This window comes from Mesoplodon bidens (genome assembly GCF_964165515.1).
Source record: "Mesoplodon bidens genome assembly, chromosome: 15".
NCBI lineage: Eukaryota > Metazoa > Chordata > Mammalia > Artiodactyla > Ziphiidae > Mesoplodon > Mesoplodon bidens.
Genome location: NC_138171.1, coordinates 57163554 through 57184857, shown reverse-complemented (window position 1 = coordinate 57184857; position 21304 = coordinate 57163554). Strand labels below are relative to the sequence as shown.

Sequence of the window (21304 nt, the reverse complement as noted above, 5' to 3'; positions counted from 1 at the left end):
TACATAAGTGGCTCGAGTCTTACCTCGTTTGGATTCGCTCACTGAAAATGAATTTAGAGAAGAACAGAAATCTTCTAAGGATGAAGTCAAAGGCGGATACAGCTCCGAGAAGGAGGGTGCAGGCGCGTACCTCGCACCGATGGGCAAGGCGCCCAAAAGAGACGCTGAGAAGGGGATGCTCGGAGCGACGCTGGCCGTTGGGAGGGGGCCTCTGACTAAGGCTGATGGCTGGAGAGGAAAGAAGACCGGATTAAAGTCCATGGAACTCAGTTCCAAGCGGGCCAAACTGCTTTTAATATCAGCATATAAAAACAAATTACTTCACTGGGTGATTTTGTTACATAACAAAGTTGAAATCAATATCAAGACTCAGTGGCAGAATCCAAGCTACAGAACAAATGGAACACTACCTTGCCCCTCCCCCACAGAGCGAGGATTTTTGGAGACCTTCCATGTGCCTTATACTATGATAAATCATATACCATCTATTTAATTCTCCTAACCCTCTGAGATGTATCCTACTAGGGCTGCCATGGTACAGATGAGAAAACCAAGGGACTGAAAGGTGAAATAACCTGCCCAAGATCAAAGCGGTAGGAACCAACCCCCCATCTGTCTGCCTTTTACATCTTCTGTCAGCTCCACGGGGACATCACTGGTTTCACCCACCCTGGAAACCAGCTCTGAGTTTCCCCCTCATCATCATCCTACTGCTACCACTATTTTAATATACTTCATGGCAGGAGTCAGTGAACTTTTCTATAAAGGGCTGGATATTAATATTGTAGGCTTTGTGGACTACACGGTCTCTGTTACAACTAGTCAACTCTGCTACTACAGTGTCATGAAATATTTTCATGTGTCTTAAAATATTATTATTATTTTTTTTTCTTTCAACCATGTAAAAATCTAAAAACCATTCTTAGTCCGTGGGCCATACAAAACAGGCAGCGGGCCAGATCAGGCCTGTGGACCAAAGTCTGCTGACACTTGCTTTATGATATATGGTTATAGGAGAATTATCCTTAAGGAATGAGAAGTCCTTAATCCATGAATTCATTTTGCCTTACATGTCAAATGCCTATTCTTTGTCAGAAAGTTAAATTTACCGTTTCCATAATATGTGATTCCTAGCACGTTTCCCTTTTTTATTTAAAGAAATGACCAAATTAGCCAGTTACCACTGGAAAACGACAAAAGTAATTTTCAAGAAACCCAAAGCTTACTCTATAGTCAATACTAAAAATATCTAGCAGGTTATACTATGATTAAAAAAAAAAAAAAAAAAAAGCCTGCCTTCAGAAGAAAGGAGTCACACTAAATTTACCATAACAGTTTCATTAGTTTCAGGTGCAGAATCAAGGAGGTCATCTATTTCATCTCCAAGGACCATATCTCCATCATCTAAAAACGCTTCCGGCATACTGAAGGGGATCTTTCCTCCATTTGCCAACACTGTTGATGGCAGAGAACTCTCTTCCACTTGCAGTGGCAAAATAGAAGTTAAGGGCATAATGGGAACTGAGGCCAGCTCATTTCCAACTTGGTGAGAAAAACTGGATGCAGGTATAGAAACAACAGGAACAGCTTCTTGCCTCGGAGTTAATAAATCTGTAACATGGATGGACATGTACTCACTTATTTTCAGTGTATTTATGTAATACTAGTGTTAATAGCCAATAATAGAAGAAATGAAGAGCTAGGTGAAAATATGAAAGCAATTATAAAAATAAATAGATACAACAGTGAAAGCAATTCAAATAAAAGAGTACAAGTAATCCTAAAAATAATTTGTTTTGCATAGGAATAGATATATTGACTTGTGAAAACTTCTCCTTCTTTCTCAAAACTCCTAGGCCCCTTTTGGATGGAGCTACTAGAGGGTGGTGAAGCCGCAGTGGGTATCGACGATTGCTCACTGACATCCAGTACTGTCACTCACTCACTGGCACATCCAGAGGCACAGAGGTGGTTTTTGAAATTACTCTTGTTTTAATACTAATAACCACCCAGCAATCTTATTTGACAACACTATAATGTATATAACGTCTAAGGCTGGCACTTTTCAGATTAAGAGGATGTGTGTGAAAACGTACCTGGCTCAATATCTTCCACAGAACAGTTCAAAGCCTAGAAATTAAACCAAATAATAGATCATAGTATTTTCAGGACTCTAAATCATAAAGCAAGCTACAAAACTCATTCTAAGAGAGCAATGCAGGTTCTCACATTTGACCTCCTTCCAATTAAGACAGAAATAAACAAAACATGTAAACCTTTGTAATACATGGCGTTAAACGGTGCTGGCCTATTGGCACTTGTTTCTTGTGGCCCAGTATTTCTCAAAGGATAGTCAGGAGCCTTCTAGTTCCAGAGGGACTAGTCTAGCCACCACTCTCTCCCCAACTCACAGTGGCATCCTCACAGCTCTAAGAAGACTTACCTTCAAAAAACAACTTGTTAATTATGTTTAGCCTAATGACTCCTAAAATTAGTATGTGGCCCTGACCCACTTTTTCTAATAAAACCTAACATCTATTAAAATCCTGTAAAATGCTCCATTGGCCTTCAGGAAATGCTGATTGAGAGGAACAAATATTACTTGAGTTGTTTGCTTTCTTTTTCTAGGGCAGGAAGCTCTGGCCACTTTTGTGTTTGAGGAATAAAAAGGTCTCAAAATAGACACAAACCAAAAATATTAGAAACAAAACTACTAATGCTTCTATCTTTTCTTCTTTTTTTTTATTACGATTCTGACAAGAGTAATAACCTTACCTTTGTAGTCCCATCCCCAGGAACTGTTTTTAGTGAGAGCTGAAAGAAAATTAAGAAGCTAATTTAAAACCAGAACTGACTCCAAGCTACAAAACAAAACAAAAAAATACCTTATGGAGAGAACTCCACCTTACCTCAGTTCTAACATATGCTTTTCTTATTTTAAATCCCAATTTCTGAGCTAGTTCTTGAGTTAGTTTTATTACATGTTCATCCTGAAAAAAGTGAGAATATATGATTAGTGGAGGGCTATATTTACTAACTGTAAAGACGAAGAGGCAAAACAGTTCTAACTTATACTCTGTCAAGACACTTGTTTTAAGGGCAATTAGTCCCAACTGCAGCAGGTGGGTGGCTGGCTGGAAGATGTAACTTTTTAAGGCCATTTCTCTACACAGAATCAATAAAATGGTTATGATGTAAACGAATGAACTAAAACATAAATTCCATACCTGAGGCACTGCCAAGGAGCACTTTGCCACAGCGTCATAAGCCTCTTTGTACCTTCCTAAATCACTTAGAGCCTTAGATTTCCGATAGAGAGCTTTGCAGTTACTGGCATTTAAACTGAGGACTGTATCACAGTCTTCTAAAACTTTATCATGGAAACCCTGGTGAGGAAGACCAAATAAAGTTAGCAATCAAACAGTTCACGTCTTGTGATGATGTCTCCCTGCAAATGGAAACAAATTCAGACTTTTCCTTTAAATTGAAAGTTAGTGGTATTATTTGTCTTTTTAAAAATTATTTTCATTATGAAATTTCAAATACACAAAAGTAGAAAGAATATCGTGGCTACCCATGTACCCACCACCCAGACATCTGGCCATAAAATACCCCAGATCTTCGAGAAATAAAACTTTCCAGGTATGGCTGAGGCCCCCACGTGTCACTTCGCCGGTCCTATTTTCCTCCCAGTTGTAGCTACCCCCTTTTTGGAGCTCATTAAAATGTTAAATGGAAATGTAACTCCCAAGCAGCTAGTTGAAGAGGAATATATTATAGAAAACAAATCATAAATGAATGCTCGTTAGCAAAGAACTAGGTGACAACATGGATACTTAAATTCATGGTTAAATTTTACTGAATGTCTATAGTGAAAATTATAAGCACATCAAAATATTGCTTTCTAAGTTCAGACATGTGAAGAGCTTGTGTTAATTCTTTTGAAGGCTAACTACTGTTTTGTGCTATAAAAAAAAAAGCTAAGAGAATCTTGACTAAGAAGCAAACTGTCAGCAGAGATACCTGATGGGTACCCTGTACCCATCTGTGAACACCTGTATCTTCCTAGGCTGACTTTTTTATGAGCAGACACCCCCCCCACCAAAAGCCATACTCAAAAGGGAATCTCCAAGGACCAGTATCTAAGAAACAAATTATTTTTAAATCCCTAAGCATTTGGCCAAAGCTGATTTTTCAAAGCTTGAGGCCACTCTAAAAGCAGTTAATACATCTTTCTTATAAACTGAAATTAGGAAACTGACTTTTGCTAGTATACTATGTTATTGAAAACCTTTTTTCTCTCGAGAAACATTGCTTTAAAAATCACAACTCACCATATTAGAATAGCAAGCAATACGATTTATATATAGTTTTTCAATGATTTCTTTAGGGATTAAAATTTCTTCAGACTTTGCATAATCAGCTATACTCAAAGCTTCTGAATATTGGCTCATAGAGCTGTTCCAATCACATTCCCGATAAACATCATTTCCTTCGTTAAAAAGATTTCTCACAAGAGCACGTAAATATACCTAAAAAAAAGAAAGTTACCACTTGAAACCCTTAAAGGAACAAGTCAGAGTGTAAGCAAATTTTAATTTTTGTATCTAAAACTTCAGAGGAAATAATTTGACAGAGCAAGAAGCACTGTTGTAAGAAATTATCAAATCCAGGCCAAGTCACTGCTATTTCAGCTAGGGTTTCCTCTTGCTTGCTTTTCCCAAGAAAAAATTCAATGTGTCATTATTAAGAGATGTGCTGCAAAAGCACCTTGTCAATATTTGTTGACATTGCCAACTCTGTGCCTGGGATAAATTCCTACAAGTGGAACGAGGATTTTAAGGCTTCTGACTAGTATTTCTAAATTGTCTTCCAAAAAGGCAACAACAATGAATACTTATAGCGGCTTGCTTCAGAGCACCTCCACCAACACGTGTGGCGCACGTGCGTGAGCATGTACACATAAAATCTACACATTTCTAGGGGAAAAACGGTATCCTTTTTTATTTGCGTATCTGATTACCAGCGAGGTTGAACTTCTCCACATTTTTATGGACCATTTGTGTTTCTTCTTTTGTAAATGTTCAGGTCATTTATTGATTTATGGGGAGGGGATGGCAAACCTTTTTCTTACTGGGTAAGTATACACACTCTTCTGGTAGGGGCAAATGTTCTTAAGTCTCCTTCAGGATTTCTATCATTGCTTTAAGATTTTAAAAGTCCTTTCCTATCAAAGGATCAGATAAACATTCAGCTCTTCTTTGTCTCATTTTACGAATTCACGTCTAAGCTGATGAAAGTAATGAAGAAAACTGTCCAGATCAACCTTTAACAGCTGAGGTGACTTGAGAGACAGGCCGTTTCACCTCCCTGGACCCCAACTGCACGTTTGTAAAATGAAAGGATTGCTCCATGTGACTGCTAGTCCTCATACTTTACAGTTCTACGTCTGTTTGGAGAAAAGGAAGGAAGGAAGGGAGAGATTGAAATGAACGGAGAGGGAGGGAGGGAGGGAGGCAGAGAGAAAGGAGTGACATTCAGTAGCACCAAAACCCACAGAGATGCAAAGCCACAGGGGAACTAACGGTCTGCAGAACTGAGGGCCTTTAGCCCAAGACCCAGTCAGCTGGGCTTTCTCTCTAACTAACTAGATTCCTCTCTAGCTCTTTCCCCTAATTATCCAGTCACCTCTTTACTTCTGTTACAACTTCTCTTCTAAGGAAGAACAGAAGATACTCTGCACTCTCCCTCTCAGCATATTCTGTCCCCCTCATTTTCGATGAAATGAAAGGCTAAAAGTAATTGTCAAGTGGCTCAAAAGAAATTAACTCAAAACTACACTAATAGAGGAAGGAAAAAATGGGACAACTGTCCAAGTACACCAGAAAAAAACAACTTTGTCTTATATATACACGGGTCAGCAAACTTTTTCTGTAAATGCCCAGATAGTAGGGATTTGAGGCTTTGTGAGCCATAAGGTCTCTGTCTCAACCACCATGTCGTGAAAGCAGCCACAGATAACACATGGACAAATGGGCGTGGCTGTGTTCCAATAAAACTTTATTTATGAAACAGACGGGACCACATCTGGGTTTGCCAACCCAGGCTACATGTGGCAGTTCACAGGCTACTTGTGGAGTTCTCAAGCAGACCTTCCCAGAGTCCTTACCGCATACTGTTCCTGTGTTCCTGGATACGACAGCGGTGACCTAAGAAGAAGAAACAAATCAATTCTGATGAGCAGGTTCTTATCAGGATTTGTTCACCCAGGAGTCATCTTAAAACTGAGGTTCTCATGAGCTCACCACTGGTTCAAAGCACATTTTAAAGACCTACTTCTCCTTTACGACCATTATTCACATATAACTGTAGTCATGAAAAAAAAATCTAAAACTATTCCTTTGTATTTTCTTAAGTATAACATTTTCCCTGCAAATCTACTCCTAATTAAAGACAGCCTAATTCTTCAAATGCCGAAAAAGTTTTAAAGTAGTATAGAACCACTAGTACTATTTGATTCAATTTACTATAGAACAGAGGGGAAGAATGTCCCCTTCCCAGGAGGGACAAAGAGGCCTTTCTGCCTGGACATGGCCACCCGGGCTGTGGTCCTGTCACTGATGTGCTTCACGAAGGCCAGTTAGAGACTGAGCTTCTTAACAGAAAGAGTGTGATCACAAAAGCCCTGTGTGCTGACAGATGTTGATTTTCACTCATCAGAACTGTTCTTACGAGATTAGGTTCAAATTCCTCAGTCTAACATTTTAGAGGATACTTAAGGATTTCAGCCCTAAAAATCAGCGACAGCAAGATCCAGTTCAGAACACAAAGAAATCAATGTCCAAGAGCAGAAAACACTGCTGGAACAAAAAGATCTAATTTCTAACCCAAAAGAACAGGACTTCTGAAACATAACTAAAGGTTTCCTAATCCCTGCTACGTGCACAGCCACACCAAAAGGAGTTCCTCCATGACGAGAACACGAGGCACGCGGTGAGCCCTTACTGTATAAACTGCAGTCCTTCCTTAATGTTCTGCTGCCTTTTTCTTCTCTCCTCGGACACACTGGACATGTTATCCCACACATCCACTTTCTAAAGGAGAAATCTGGAAAGAAACAGGCAAGAAATTACACAAGGCACGGGGCTCCTGGACCCCGGTTAAAACACCCATAATCTAGGTCTTGTCACATGATTAGCTGTGGACATGTCCATCTCCACCGCCTTGACTAGGGTCCTGGACGCCGAGGACACCACCTGAGTTGTGTCTGTGGTCCCCACCATCTCGTGCACCACGAGCAGAGGGCTTCCACACTCTGCTCACTCCACTTAACAGCCGCGCAGACGCTGCAGGCCCCTCCTAAACAATCCCCACGCTAAAGTCATCTCTCTCTCCCCATTTCACCTTCCTTCCTTCGACGACAGGTTTTGTTCCCGGTCTGTCTCTACGCACGCGGAAGCAGCCACGAGAACAGTCCTGGCCTTGTTTTGCTTCTGGAAGCTTTCCAGAAGCAAAATGGTTTCACGTCCGCTTGCCTCTGAGGGGTTTTGACTTCCTTGTGAGCAGAGTCTAAACCTTATCTGTGTTTTTTGAAACAATCCTTCTTCGTACAACTGATAGAATAAGGATCTAAGTGAAGTTACTTTAATTGGAATTTTCTGGAAGGTAAGGGTTTAACCTTCGATGTAACACTGGCAAAGGTCAACACCGTGAGTATTTAACCTGACTAGTTGACGTTCATTAAGCAGTTCCCAGAAAGCAACGGGAGAACCACAGAGAAGAGATCTCGGATAAAACATCGTCTCCCAATGTCCTAAACTAGGGTCTCTCAACCTCAGCCATTCAGGCCAGGTAGTTCTCTAGTACGGAGTGCTGTCCTGTGCACTGCAGGATGCTGGCAGAATCCTGGCCTCTACCCACTGGATGCCCGTAGAGGAGGTGGAGCACCTCCTCCCCTCAGTTGTGACAAACCAGTGTCTCCAGATATTGTTAAATGCCCCTTGGCGGGGGTGGGGAGGGGCTGGGGGGTCCACACAGTCACCCCTGGATGAGGACTACTGAGAGCTAATGCTGAGAGGACATCGTGTCACATAAACCATGTATTTGGACCCACGTGACAGGGAAATGGCACCCACGTTTCAAGTACAGAGGTGAAATGTTTTCGTTTCATTATTGCTTACCATTTGTAAGCAAGTTTTATTTTTAAGTCTACCTTTTTTCCAAGTGCAGAGTGGGGAGGGAGGCTGGAATACCCTGGAGGCTCATAACTGGTGCTAATACTTTTTGTCTTTTATTTTTTCTCCTTCCAGTTTTATTGAGATTATCATTGAAATACGGCACTGTGTAAGCTTAAGGTGTAAAACATAATGATTTGACTTACATACATCATGAAATGATGACCATGATAGGTTTAGTGAACATCCATCATCTCATATAAATACAAAATTAAAGAAATAGAAAAAAAAATTTTTTTCCCTTGTGATGAGAACTCATCTACCCTCTCAACAACTTTCATACAGCAGTTAATTATACTTATCACATTGTACATTATATCCCTAGCACTTGTTTATCTGATCACTAGAAGTTTGTAGCTTTGCTTTTTTTGTCTTTTAAATATTTGTCAGTTCTAAATATTTTGATCTTGTATCTAAAAGTTGGTTACTTTGCTGAAGTATTGCTATTTACATGTGTGCCTGGTATTTGCCTTAAAATAGTACGTTTGAAATTATCCAGAATTAAAAGTTTAAAAAGCCCGTTATACTGAAGTAAAACAGCATTGTTTCTGGAATTTGTTTTTAAGATAGTCTAGCTTAAAGGGGGGTAAATGGGTGAGCATGAAACAAGAGTAGCAAAAACATGGGACACTGCTCCAGCTGGATGAGGGGAGGGCATGTGGGGTTCATTCTTCTACTTGAACATGTCTGGCCACTTCCATAATAAAAAATTGTTTAATTCATATGTATGAATATTTACAAGGTTCTTTAAAGAGGCACTATTTCTAAGAGAAAAAAGATGGGAAATTAACTCAATGCATGTCAAAAAGGAAATGGTTGAATAAATTGTGCTGGAGGGAAAAAAAGGCAAAGTGCAAGTGTCCACAGTAAGACCCTGTTCTGTTATTTTAAAAGGGGGAAGGGGTATATGTTCATATTTGTTTGTGTATACACAAAATAGCTCCAGATGGGATCACAGAAAGCTACCGTAGTGAGAGAAACCCAGGGGTTCAGGGAAAGGGGTGGGACAGCGTCTTTTCACTGCAAACCTTTAAAACTTTTTTTTTTTAACCTTGTAAACAAATGATCTCTGGGAAAAGAAAGTATTAAAAGAAGTCTACGGGGCCTCCCTGGTGGTGCAGTGGTTGAGAATCTGCCTGCTAATGCAGGGGACATGGGTTCGGGCCCTGGTCTGGGAAGATCCCACATGCCGCGGAGCAACTGGGCCCGTGCACCACAACTGCTGAGCCTGCGCGTCTGGAGCCTGTGCTCCGCAACAAGAGAGGCCGCGATAGTGAGAGGCCCGCGCACCGCGATGAAGAGTGGCCTCCGCTTGCCACTACTAGAGAAAGCCCTTGCACAGAAACGAAGACCCAATGCAACCAAAAATAAATAAATAAACAAATGTGGGGTTAAAAAAAAAAAAAGAATATTAAAAAAGAAGAAGTCTATGTAGCTTCTGAGCCCTTCCTTAGAAAGATGACTTACCGGGTCACCCAGCCTTTTTCTTCTATTTTACTTAAAACAGAGTCAGAACCTTAGAGCTCAAAGGCACCCAGAGCTGCACTTGGGGGTCCAGGGTGGTCAGGCCAGAGGGACTGGGACAAAAGAAGTGAAGCCAAAGACAAGAAGCATCCCCTCTCCTTCTGTGAAGGACATATGTCTCCCAACCCCAGTCTGGTGGGGTGGGGAATTAGTTTGAGGTTCACTCAAAAAGTAAATCTGTTGGCTCAGAAGGAACTCCGGGGTAATGATAATCCGCCAAGTTAAGAGCCTTAGAGCTATTTCCCCAGAAAGTGCTTGAAAAACCTTGAACCTTGCCCTCTTAAGGACAAAGGGCAGGTGGAAGAGAGCTGACAACTCAAGCAAGTGATTAAGAGAAAATAAGAGGCAGATTCTTAACAGCATGAAATACCATGCCTCCTTTAAATGTTTAAAGATTTGAAGACATAACATCAGGTGATGTTTAAATATAATATGTCAGGGCATTTCATGTTCTGTAGATTTTCCCCCTAAATTTTATTATGAAGAATTTTACACACACAGTAAATTTTTTTTTACAATGAACAACATATCCCTCTATACTACCTATATCCTACAATTAATATTTTGCTATATTTATTACATCTGCCCACACTTCCGTCCATCTACCAACCCAATTTTGGTAAACTGCAAACTGAGTGGCAGACATCAATTATAATTTACCATTAAACCCTTCAGCAGGGCTTCCCTGGTGGCGCAGTGGTTGGGAGTCCGCCTGCCGATGCAGGGGGCACGGGTTCGTGCCCCGGTCTGGGAGGATCCCGCGTGCCGCGGAGCGGCTGGGCCCGTGAGCCATGGCCGCTGGGCCTGCGCGTCCGGAGCCTGTGCTCCGCGGGGGGAGGGGCCACAGCAGTGAGAGGCCCGAGTACCGCAAAAAAAAAAAAAAAAAACCCTTCAGCATACATATCATTACCTGGGGTTCCACATTTGTTTACAGTTTTTTAAGGTAAAATGCACACAACTTAAGGCAACTTTTAACAAACGATACACTCATGTAACCCAGACCCCGGTGGTGAGACACACCATCACTGTCACTCCAGAAAGTTCCCTCAGGCCCCTTCTCTAGCCAATCCTTGCCCCACCCCCAGCCCAGGAATCACTGTTCTGATTTTTTTTCCACCATAGATTAGTTTTACCTGTGAAATAAAGCCTCCCCACCCCCCCATCTCATTTTTTTTTTTTTTTTTTTTCTTTTTGCGGTATGCGGGCCTCTCACTGTTGTGGCCTCTCCCGTTGCGGAGCACAGGCTCCGGATGCGCAGGCCCAGCGGCCATGGCTCACGGGCCCAGCCGCTCCGCGGCATATGGGATCCTCCCAGACCGGGGCACGAACCCGTATCCCCTGCATCGGCAGGCGGACTCTCAACCACTGCGCCACCAGGGAGGCCCTCCCCCATCTCATTTTAAAAGAAAACGATAAAGGCTTTATACACCATCTTATTTTCAGATCCAGTCAACGAAATCTGGCCTCAATTTTCAAGTGAGGAAGAATTTGATAAAGTTAATCCAACAATCCCTTTCCTTCTTCAAACTCAGCAGCACATGACAGGTGTCCACTGTCTCCTCAAAACAGGGGCTTCATCTCCAGCTGACCTCTAAATGTGAGGGCCCTGGGGCGTCATCAGACCCCCTTTCCCCCAGGCACCCTCTCCCCTCAGGGACCTCCTGCTCTGCCCAGATGTTAAATACACTCATCTAGGGTCCGACAACTCCCACGTCTGTCCCCTGGCAGATCTTGCTAGATACCCTCTACCTGGTAGTTCTACTTGGGTGTCCAGACATCACACACTGTTCCGGAGAGCAGGAGTTTAAATATTAAGACAGCGAAAAGGAATGTCGCCTTACCAACCCTGTCATTCAACCACCCATTTGCCCTGTGAAGGCAATCAATCCATACCATTGTTACCGATTTGTTATGTGTCCCGACAAAGACACTGTGTGAACCAAGCTGTATCTTGATTGTAATGGTAGTTACATGAATCTATACATGGGATAAAACTGCATAGATACACACACACACACACACACACAGGCGTGTGCACATACACACACGAGTGAATGTAAAACTGAGTCAGGTCTGTAGTCTGGTTAACAGTATTATGTGAATGTCAGTTTCCTGACGTTGCTATTGCACTACAGTTAGGTAAGATGGCACCATCGGGGGAAGCAGATGAAGGGTTCATGGGATTCTATATACGAGTTTTGCAATTTCCTGTGAGTCTATAATTATTTCAAAATAAAAAGTTAAAAATATCCTGTGCATACGTTATTTTTTTATATAAACTGGGGCTCCTAACGCGTTCTGCACCTTGCTTTTCTCGATTGGTACCTCATATCTTGAAGGTCAGTCCATATCAGCACGTATCAAGTTGCATTACCTTTAACAGCCGTGCAATGTGCTCTGTGATATGGCTGCACCATAACATCACCAGCCCCCTAGTCATGGACATTTTGGTTGTTTCCAGTCTTTAAAAGTTCACCAGGTTGGGCTTCCCTGGTGGCGCAGTGGTTGAGAATCTGCCTGCTAATGCAGGGGACACGGGTTCGAGCCCTGGTCTGGGAGGATCCCACATGCCGCGGAGCAACTGGGCCCGTGAGCCACAACTACTGAGCCTGCGCGTCTGGAGCCTGTGCTCCGCAACAAGAGAGGCCGCGATAGTGAGAGGCCCGCGCACCGTGATGAAGAGTGGCCCCCGCCTGCCACAACTAGAGAAAGCCCTCGCACAGAAACGAAGATGCAACACAGCAAAAATAAATTAATTAATAAACTCCTACCCCCAACATCAAAAAAAAAAGTTCACCAGGTACAGAGAACATTTCATATACGCATATCTTCAAAGAATTTCCGTAGGATGAAGGGTATGTACATTTCTTTATTTTGCCAGCTACTGCCAAGTTTTACCAAATGACCCTACCCACCACCAGTGCACAAGGGTTTCTATTTTACCCCTTCACCAAGAAATTATCAAATGTTTCCATCGCTGTCAGGGAGACGAGAAACAGTGTGACAACTGTGGTTGGGGTCCTGCTTGTTCTAGTCTATCATTAGTGAGGCCGAACACCTCTTCAGATTTAAGAGCTGTTTGCACTTCCTTTTCCATGAACTGTTTCATTTCCTTCACCCATTTTTCTTCCAGGCTGAGCTTTTCTGACTTATGGAAGTTCTTTATGTGTTGAGGAAAGCAGTCCTTTGTGATGTTATTATTATTTTCTCCAATGTGATGTCAATCTTTTGACATTGGTTATGGTTTTTTGTTTTTTTTTGTTTTTTTTTGTTTTTTTTTTGGCTGCATTGGGTCTTTGCTGCTGCGCGCAGCAAAGGCTTTTCTCTAGTTGCGGCGAGCAGGGGCTACTCTTCATTTTGGTGCGCGGGCTTCTCACTGCGGTGGCTTCTCTTGCTGCAGAGCACGGGCTCTAGGTGCACGGGCTTCAGTAGTTGTGGCACGTGGGCTCAGTAGTTGTGGCTCACAGGCTTAGCTGCTCTGCAGCATGTGGGATCTTCCCCGATCAGGGATGGAACCTGTATCCCCTGCATTGGCAGGAGGATTCTTAACCACTGCGCCACCAGGGAAGTCCCAGTTTTGGTACTTTTTGATACCAAAAGTTTTATTTTTAAGTAGCTGAGCTTATCAATACTTATTTTTATGGCTTCTGGATTTTGACATACTCAGAAATGCCTGCACCACTCTGAGATCATAAAATAATTCTCCACATTTTCTTCTACTACTATTCTCACTGTTCCATTAAAAAAAATTTTTTTCATAAACTGGATACGTGTGTGTGTGTGTGTGTGTGTGTGTGTGTGTTTCCCTCCCAGATAGCTACCAGTTGCCCAAACACCATTTACAAAAACGCCTTCTATCCTACACTGATATACATAAGGCGCATACAAAATTCTGGGTCAGTTTGTGACCTTTACTCAGCGTTTTTAACTAGAATGCCCCCTAATCCTACGCCCTCCTCCCAAGACTAACCATTTGCCCAAACTTACCTTCTTAGTACTAAAACCACCTTCTGGCCAATTACTCAAACCGGAAACCATTCTCTCACCACATCCAGTCAATCCACCGACAAAGGCTCCATCAGTGATACCGTCAAAATACATGCGGGACACCCCAAATCTGTCAGTTCTCAAACCTCCTCTGCCACTTTCACCTGAGCCACAGATGGATCGAAATATCCTCCTCTCCCACCTCTGCTCTCAGCTCCCTATCCTCTCCACTGTCCCCTCCCCCATGCAGTTCCCACACGAAACTGAAAGGAACGCTCTTTAAAAGCACAAATCGGTTATTGCAGCCCTGCTTAAAATCCTCTGCCGGCGTCCCCTGGGCACTCAGAATCAAATCTAGACTCCTGCCTGTGACGCCGCCTTCACCCAGCCCATCGCACTGGCCTTCTTCCTGTGGGTTCCTGGGATGAATCAAGGGCTCTGTGCTTCTGGGACCTCGTGCCTGCTGTTCCCTCTGCCCACGACACTCTCCCCAGATCTGCACGGGCCTTTCACTCCAGAGTCTTGGCTTCAGTGTCAGCTTTAAAGGCCGTCCCCCCCCCCAACTCTGTTGCCACATCCCACTCTCACCCCATCATTCCCTTCCAGGGGCCCCCTATCTTTCTTAGTCCTGATCACCTTACACTCTCTGGGTCCAAGTCAATGAAAACTTGAATGAAGAATGAATGAAGTGGCCAAGCATAAAGACAACGCTCCGTATAAAGTACCTGGTACAGCCGTTCACTCAAGGCAAGCGTGACAAACCAAAGGACGGGGCCAAGAGGATGTGACCAGAGGCCAGCAGGTCCGGCTGAGGTGGACCCCACCTCCTTAGGGAGCAAAGCACGGAGAAATCAATAGGGTGAGAATCAACCAGAGACAGTGACAGAGAAAAACCTGAAACCGTAAGCAGCTCAAGGAGTGTGGCGAAGGGTTTCATTCATTGCCAAGAGGGGAAAAGCAAGTCAGCCACACCTTCTCCTTAAACAAAAAGGAAAAGAGATGGGGGTGGGGGCTTTGAACAGTAAAAATAATAAATAAAATAGGCCAGAAACTCAATTAGATAGGAATTTCATTCAATTAACTAAACTCTTGCAAACTGGAACATACATCACCTTTCTGGAATCAGCTGATTTTAAGTTCCTTACTCACTCTTAAGTTTTACAGGAGCAAAGGTCCCCTGGTTCTCCAGTATAATTCTGGTTCTCCAGTATAATTCCTTACATATTTATTCCGTACTTGTTAGGTGGAACCCATTATAGTGAAGTCCAGTACAAAGCTATAACTAAACCATGAAATGCTAAACCATGAAATTTTGGCCTTACATGGTAACTTCATAAACTAGCTCCCCTTGTCAGAAAACACCAAGGAAACGAAATGTGACTACAATATCCGGTAGAGATGGAAATAATAGTTAACACTGAAGCCTCTTAGTGGACGCCGGGTATTGTTCGAAGTTCTTTACACATATTAAATCATCTAATTCTCCTAAGAACCCTGCGAGGTAGGTACTTAAGAGGAAATGGAAGCACAGAGAAGTGGCGCGAACAGTCCAGGATCACACAGCCTGGAAGTGGCTGAGCCGGCCAGGCTGGCTCCGAGCCTGAATTCCTATCCACAGAGCAATTCCACACCGCGTGTGCCAGGAGGTCGAGCACGGCTACGCTGGCCCTGGGCTGGGCTCTGAAAAACACATGCAGCTGTGACAGACAGGTGGGCACTTCAAAGCCACTCGAGAGGAACAGGACAAACACACGTCTCTGCACACGCAGGCACACACAATGACGTGTGCAAGGGACGTGATTTAAAGCAACTCAGACAAGCAGAGGGTGTCCATGGTGTGGACACAGAGAGTTAGGATAGCACTCAGGGGCCAGAGCTTTGAATGGAAATACGCTCCGCCCACAACATCACGTGTTTAGATGCAAGGAATAAATATTAAACAGCCTTACTTCCGAGACACCTTCACACAGGACCAGAGAAGGTGACCCAGGGAATGCGGTACAGTGCCTGTATTTTTGCCTAAAAAGCTATTCCTAAGTTTCAAGTGAAAAATTATAATTTCCAGTCTGTATTCAATGCTACCCTCAGACTCAAGCCTGTCATGGTAATGGCATAAACAAACACGCACACAAAGTAGTTAAAGTTCCTGTCACCCCAGCTTGCAGCAGTGATCGTTCACTCTGGTAACACTTATAAAAGCCCATGGATATATTAATCCCTCAGTGACCACAAACCCAGGGAGGGAAACATTATTACAGATGTTCTATCACTTTCTTGGAACACTCAAACTCCTACTGGATACTTTATGAGACAGTTTTCCCCTTTTACTGAAAACGAAACCCCCATGATGAAGGCTGTGCTAAACAACATCAAGAAAGAAATTTCATATTTTTGCCACACTCCCACCCCTGCCCCCGAGCTATCCATTTTGAACTTGCTGTCAGATATAATAACACGTGCCAGGTGCCCCTTATAGGGCCCAGCCCTCCTAAGGCCCAGGGAACATCTCACCTCATACAGGAACCCTGTATGGGAGGAATAAACAAGAAAGATGTGAAATCTTCCAAACAGCTTGCCCAGGGGCACCCAGACCCTGGGTCAGTGACATGTCCAGGACTGCAGAGGAGGTATTCTGAAGTGCCAGATTACTCTCCTGCTCCAGACTCAGGTATTCTAATAAAACACAAAGGTTCCACTTCCTTATTTGTGAAACAGAAAAATTTCTGCCTCTCTCTTACTGCATCCATTACCTGGTTCCCAAAGCTTTGAAAGATATGTGAAATTAATAGTAATCAATTAACTAAAAACACATCATTAAACTCATAATAAAATTAAAAAGCAAATTTCTTGTTGGGGCAAAACCTGGTAAGGACAAGTGGCCTTGTTTTTTTTATATCAAAGAAAATTTTCACCTCCACTTAATATGCTTCATGTGTGTGTGAATTAAAACAAACGTATTGGGACTTCCCTGGCAGCACAGTGGTTAAGAATCCACCTGCCGGGACTTCCCTGTTGGCGCAGTGGTTAAGAATCCGCCTGCCAATGCAGAGGACATGGGTTCGAGCCCTGGTCCAGGAAGATCCCACATGCCGCGGAGCAACTAAGCCCGTGAGCCACAACCACTGAGCCTGCGTGCCACAACTACTGAAGCCCATGCGCCTAGAGCCCGTGCTGCACAACAAGAGAAGCCACTGCAATGAGAAACCCACGCAACGCAACGAAGAGTAGTCCCCACTCGCCGCAACTAGAGAAAGCCCGCGCGCAGCAACGAAGACCCAATGCAGCCAAAAATAATAAATAAATAAGAAAAAAAAAAAAAGAATCCACCTGCCAATGCAGGCGACATGGGTTCAAGCCCTGGTCTGGGAAGATCCCACATGCCGCGGAGCAACTAAGCTCGTGCGCCACAACTACTGAGCCTGCGCTCCAGAGCACTAGAGCCCCGTGCTCCGCAACGAGAGAAGCCATCACAAGGAGAAGCCCGCACACCACAAGGAAGAGTAGTCTCCGCTCCATGCAACTAGAGGAAGCCCGCGCGCAGCAATGAAGACCCAATACAGCCAAAAATAAATAAATAAAATAAAATTTAAAATAATAATAAAAATAAAACAGATGTATTGTCACAAGCATAAACTTTTTTTTTTTTTTTTTTGCGTCACGGGGGCCTCTCACTGTTGTGGCCTCTCCCGTTGCGGAGCACAGGCTCCGGACGCGCAGGCTCAGCGGCCATGGCTCATGGGCCCAGCCGTTCCGCGGCATGTGGGATCTTCGCGGACCGGGGCACGAACCCGCGTCCCCTGCATCGGCAGGCGGACTCTCAACCACTGCGCCACCAGGAAAGCCCCACAAGAATAAACTTTTAAACTTCTGAATTAATGTTTTACTATTTCTTCCCCCTAAAAATACTATCTAAAGTTTTCCTCTTGATTTGTAAACACATCACACTTTGGAGAAAACAAATTTCACTTCCAACCCCAAGATTCTGGAGAAAAAGTACTTTCATTTAAAAACAAAAAACAAACCAAAAAAAAACACCTCAAGATATTATCTGGAAGTCAAGTCTCCATACATCATACTTTCTCTCGAAAGCCCTTCTAGAGTAACCAAGGCAACAGAATACAGACATATTCTGTTTCTACCTTGTCCTTTATTGGAATGCTCACAACTTTCCAAAAGTCACTCTCACCATTCTTAAAGTTGAGGATCTATAGTAATTGATTCTCTCCCACTTAACATTGATTTAACCCTCCCAAACTGGCAAGTTTTACAGTTAATCAAAATTAAGAATTTGGGGACAATATGGTTGACAACCACCATTTTTGTTGGCAAAAACTGACAGCATCTGAGGGCTGGGAAGGGAAAAGGGTGTAGGTCAGGGTAGGACGAGCGCCCAAGCACAAGCCACAGTAACTTGGAGGAAGGCATTTAGGTGGCAGAGGCCCTGAAAATTAACATGCTCTTTGCATCACACACACAAATATTGAAAATATTCAGCTCAGCTTTGATTTGATAGCTCATGATGTGATTCTGAGTCGAATCTTACACAACTATTTCCAGACTACAATACACAGCAGATACAGACATTTTTTTCAACAAAGAAAATTCTGTCCACTAATTTAAATTATTCTGCAAATTAGAACAAGATCTTCAATAAGCAATCAGCTCGACAGTTCAGTTGAGGGTGAGAAGGAAGAAGCAGGGGGTTCCTTGAGAGGCTAAGAGAGAGGAGGCCACGTGCCATCAGAAAAGCAGTTAAAAATAAGCAGATGCCATAGGCTCCCAGCTACCCCTGCCCCCATTCTGATGCTCTGGCTGAACTGTGTCCAATAGAAATATAATGCGAGTCATATATCTAATTTTAAATTTTCAAGTAGCTATGTTAAAAAAAAGAGTAAAATGAAACCAGTGACATTAATTTTAATAATATATTTGCATTAACCCAATATGTTCAAAACATTATCATATCAACCTGTACGATTCAAGTAGAAAAAAATTACGAATGAGGTATTTTACTTTTTTTTCCTTACTAAGTGTTTAAAATCAGGTGTGTCTTTTTCACTGGGAGCGCATCTCCATTGGGTCTAGCCACATTCCAAGCGCTCAAGAGTCCCTTGCGATCAGTGGCCACCTTCCTGGGCAGCTCACATCGCCTTTAGGCAGACCCTTGGTTCTTAAATACCTAACTACATATGGGGGGACGGGGAAAATACCCGACTCCAGAAAAATTCACCCAATCAGGGTGCAGGCGCAACCTCTCGGGACCAGCCGGAGCTTTCCAGCTGGACCACACCCCTGCAATGACCGTCCCCAACAGGAAATTCACGCTAATGGGAACTGACAGGTCTTCATTCTTTAAGGGTGGGTAAAAGAAACCTAAAGCTCAGCCATCTCCGTATCCACAATATAAGACAGGAAACCATTCGCCGCGCGTCCTAGACGTGCGCCCCGCGCAAAAAAAAAAGGGTGGTGGTGGTGGTGGGGAGTAACCCGAAATAAACGAGCCAAGAGCCCCGCGAGCATCCTTCCCGCCCCCAAACCCAAGGTACTGAATTAGGGGTCCTAGATCACCGGATCAGATACAAATAATGGGAAAAAAAGAATCCTTTTTTTTTTTTTAGTTAACCAGAGAGGAGGTATTTTGCCAACGGAAACACATGCTGGGACGGAGGGAGCGGCAGCCCTCTGCGCCCCACTTGGCGGCGACGCGCCCCCAGGGTGAGCCCCGCACCGCCCCCAGGGAGGGAGGGAGGGAGGGGACTGGGACCCGCCCGCCCGCGTCGACTCGCCCGCGGGGCTCGGGCGGCGGCGCGCGCTCGGACCGCCCCTCCGCCGGGGCCGCGCGCCCTTTGTGGCCGAGCCCTCCGCCCCTAGGGCCGCCGCTTCGCCGCGGGGGGGGGGGGCCAAGCGCGCCGCCCCTCCCCCGCCCGGCGTCCGTTACCGACCGCGCGCGAGCACGAGGCGGCGGCGGGCGCGCGCCGGGCGGGGGCGCCGGGCGGGGGGTCGAGGCGGCGCGCGGGCCAGGCGGGCGGCGGGGCCCGGTGGCACCTACCTACCTGGGGGGACGGCCGCGCCGGCGGGCAGGCAGCGGCGCGCGGTGAGCGGGCAACGGCGGCGGCGGCGGCCTGGGCGCTTGCTTGCAGCTTCCCTTTACGACCGGTGGTGGCGGTGGCTCCGCTGCCCCCGCGCGGCGCCCTCTGGCGGCCGGAGGCCGCGCCCGCCGCTCGGGAGAGGCCGCCATTGGCTGCGCCCGCGAGCGTCGGCACCGGGGGCGGTGGCGGCGCCACGTCGGGCCGGGCGGCGGCGACCCTCGGCTCTGGGCTCCGGGGCCGCCCCTGAAGCGGGCGTGCGGTCCCCGCCGGGCTGGGGCCGCGGGGTGGAGCCAATAAAGGGCCAAGCGGTTCCGGGACGCACCCATCTTGAGAACTGATTGGAGCGGACATGCAATTCAAATTGATGGGCGCCTTGGGTGTTTTTTCTGGGCAGCGGCCCTGGGGCAGAAGAGCAGGGAGTTAGAATAGCGTCTAACATGGAACTGACCTAGTTTCGGGTGTCGGGAGGCCTCCCCTGAGATACTGTTTATTTAGCAAATCCTTATCCGGTACTTCCGACTTTCCCAGTTGTAACTCTTTGGAGCCTCCGGGCAACCATTGTTGTCCCCTTTCCCGCAGATGAGGAAGGGGAGCACGGAGCTCCGCGGCAGCTCTGCGATGGACCCTAGAGGGCCTGGCTCCCTGTCCTTCAGACCCGCCGCCCCCCAAATGCCACCTCATACACCTGTATTTTCAACAGCCAACTGTGCTCGGGGCTCAACAGCGGGCAAGGCAGAGTCCCTGTCCCATAAGGGGATGGGAGTGGCGGTGGGGACCCACAAGGATGCAAAAAAAAAAAAAAAAAACCGTTTCGGGCAGTGAAAACCAAGGAGACTAGATCAGGGTAATGAGACCATGATGGGAGGGCTCCACTTAAGGTGGGATGAGTGAGGGCGGGGTGGGGACCTGAGAAGGTGACAGCCGTGCAGAGACGGGGAATGTGCTCCAGGAAGAAGGAAGGTCAAGTGCAAAGACCCTGAGGCTGGAGCTTGGTGTCTGGGGAACAGGAGGGGCCTCTTTGGTGGGTGTTTTTGAGGGGAGAAAGGTCTGAGTGACAGAGGGGCCACAATTTGGAATTTGGAGTTTCTTCTGTGTGGTGCTAATGAGTCTGAATTGGGAGTGACGCAATGTGATCTACATTTCAGGAAGTTCTCTGTGACTACTGTGCAGGGACTGGGCGGTAGGAGGGACAAGAGGAGAAGCCGAGGCCGGGAGACTATCTGGGTGGCTCTGACAGTCGTCTGGCTGACGTAGGTTTATAAACCAGATGTACTAGCTCAGGCCGCTATAACAAAATACCACAGACCTGGAGGCTTAAACAATAATTCATTTTCTCACGGTTCTGGAGGCTGGAAGTCCAAGATCAGGGTGTTGTGTTGGCAGGGTTGGTTTCTGATAAGAACTCTCTCCTTGGCCTGCAGGTGGCCACCTTCTCACTGTGTCCTCACATGGCCTTTCCTCTCTGCACAA

At 45.2% G+C, this 21304-nt stretch overlaps 1 protein-coding gene across 2 annotated transcripts in view; it reads right to left on the bottom strand.

The window, feature by feature from the left end:
- The window catches only part of ZC3H7A (zinc finger CCCH-type containing 7A), a 35355-nt gene extending 15431 nt beyond the window's left edge, over window positions 1–19924 (bottom strand). Inside the window, exons 1-10 of one of the 2 annotated variants that reach the window (XM_081255841.1) lie at window positions 19799–19924; window positions 7006–7107; window positions 6170–6209; window positions 4335–4532; window positions 3228–3386; window positions 2910–2990; window positions 2776–2814; window positions 2097–2130; window positions 1328–1611; window positions 24–228 (exon numbers count right to left, since the gene is read on the bottom strand). In XM_081255841.1, coding sequence (XP_081111967.1) covers window positions 24–228; window positions 1328–1611; window positions 2097–2130; window positions 2776–2814; window positions 2910–2990; window positions 3228–3386; window positions 4335–4532; window positions 6170–6209; window positions 7006–7073 — 1108 coding nt within the window. In that variant the 5' untranslated portion in view covers window positions 7074–7107; window positions 19799–19924. Of the gene's footprint in view, window positions 1–23; window positions 229–1327; window positions 1612–2096; window positions 2131–2775; window positions 2815–2909; window positions 2991–3227; window positions 3387–4334; window positions 4533–6169; window positions 6210–7005; window positions 7108–16256; window positions 16438–19798 lie in introns of those variants that run through there. The other variant, XM_081255842.1, reaches the window with a different exon arrangement.
- Between the last annotated feature and the right edge of the window lie 1380 nt (window positions 19925–21304).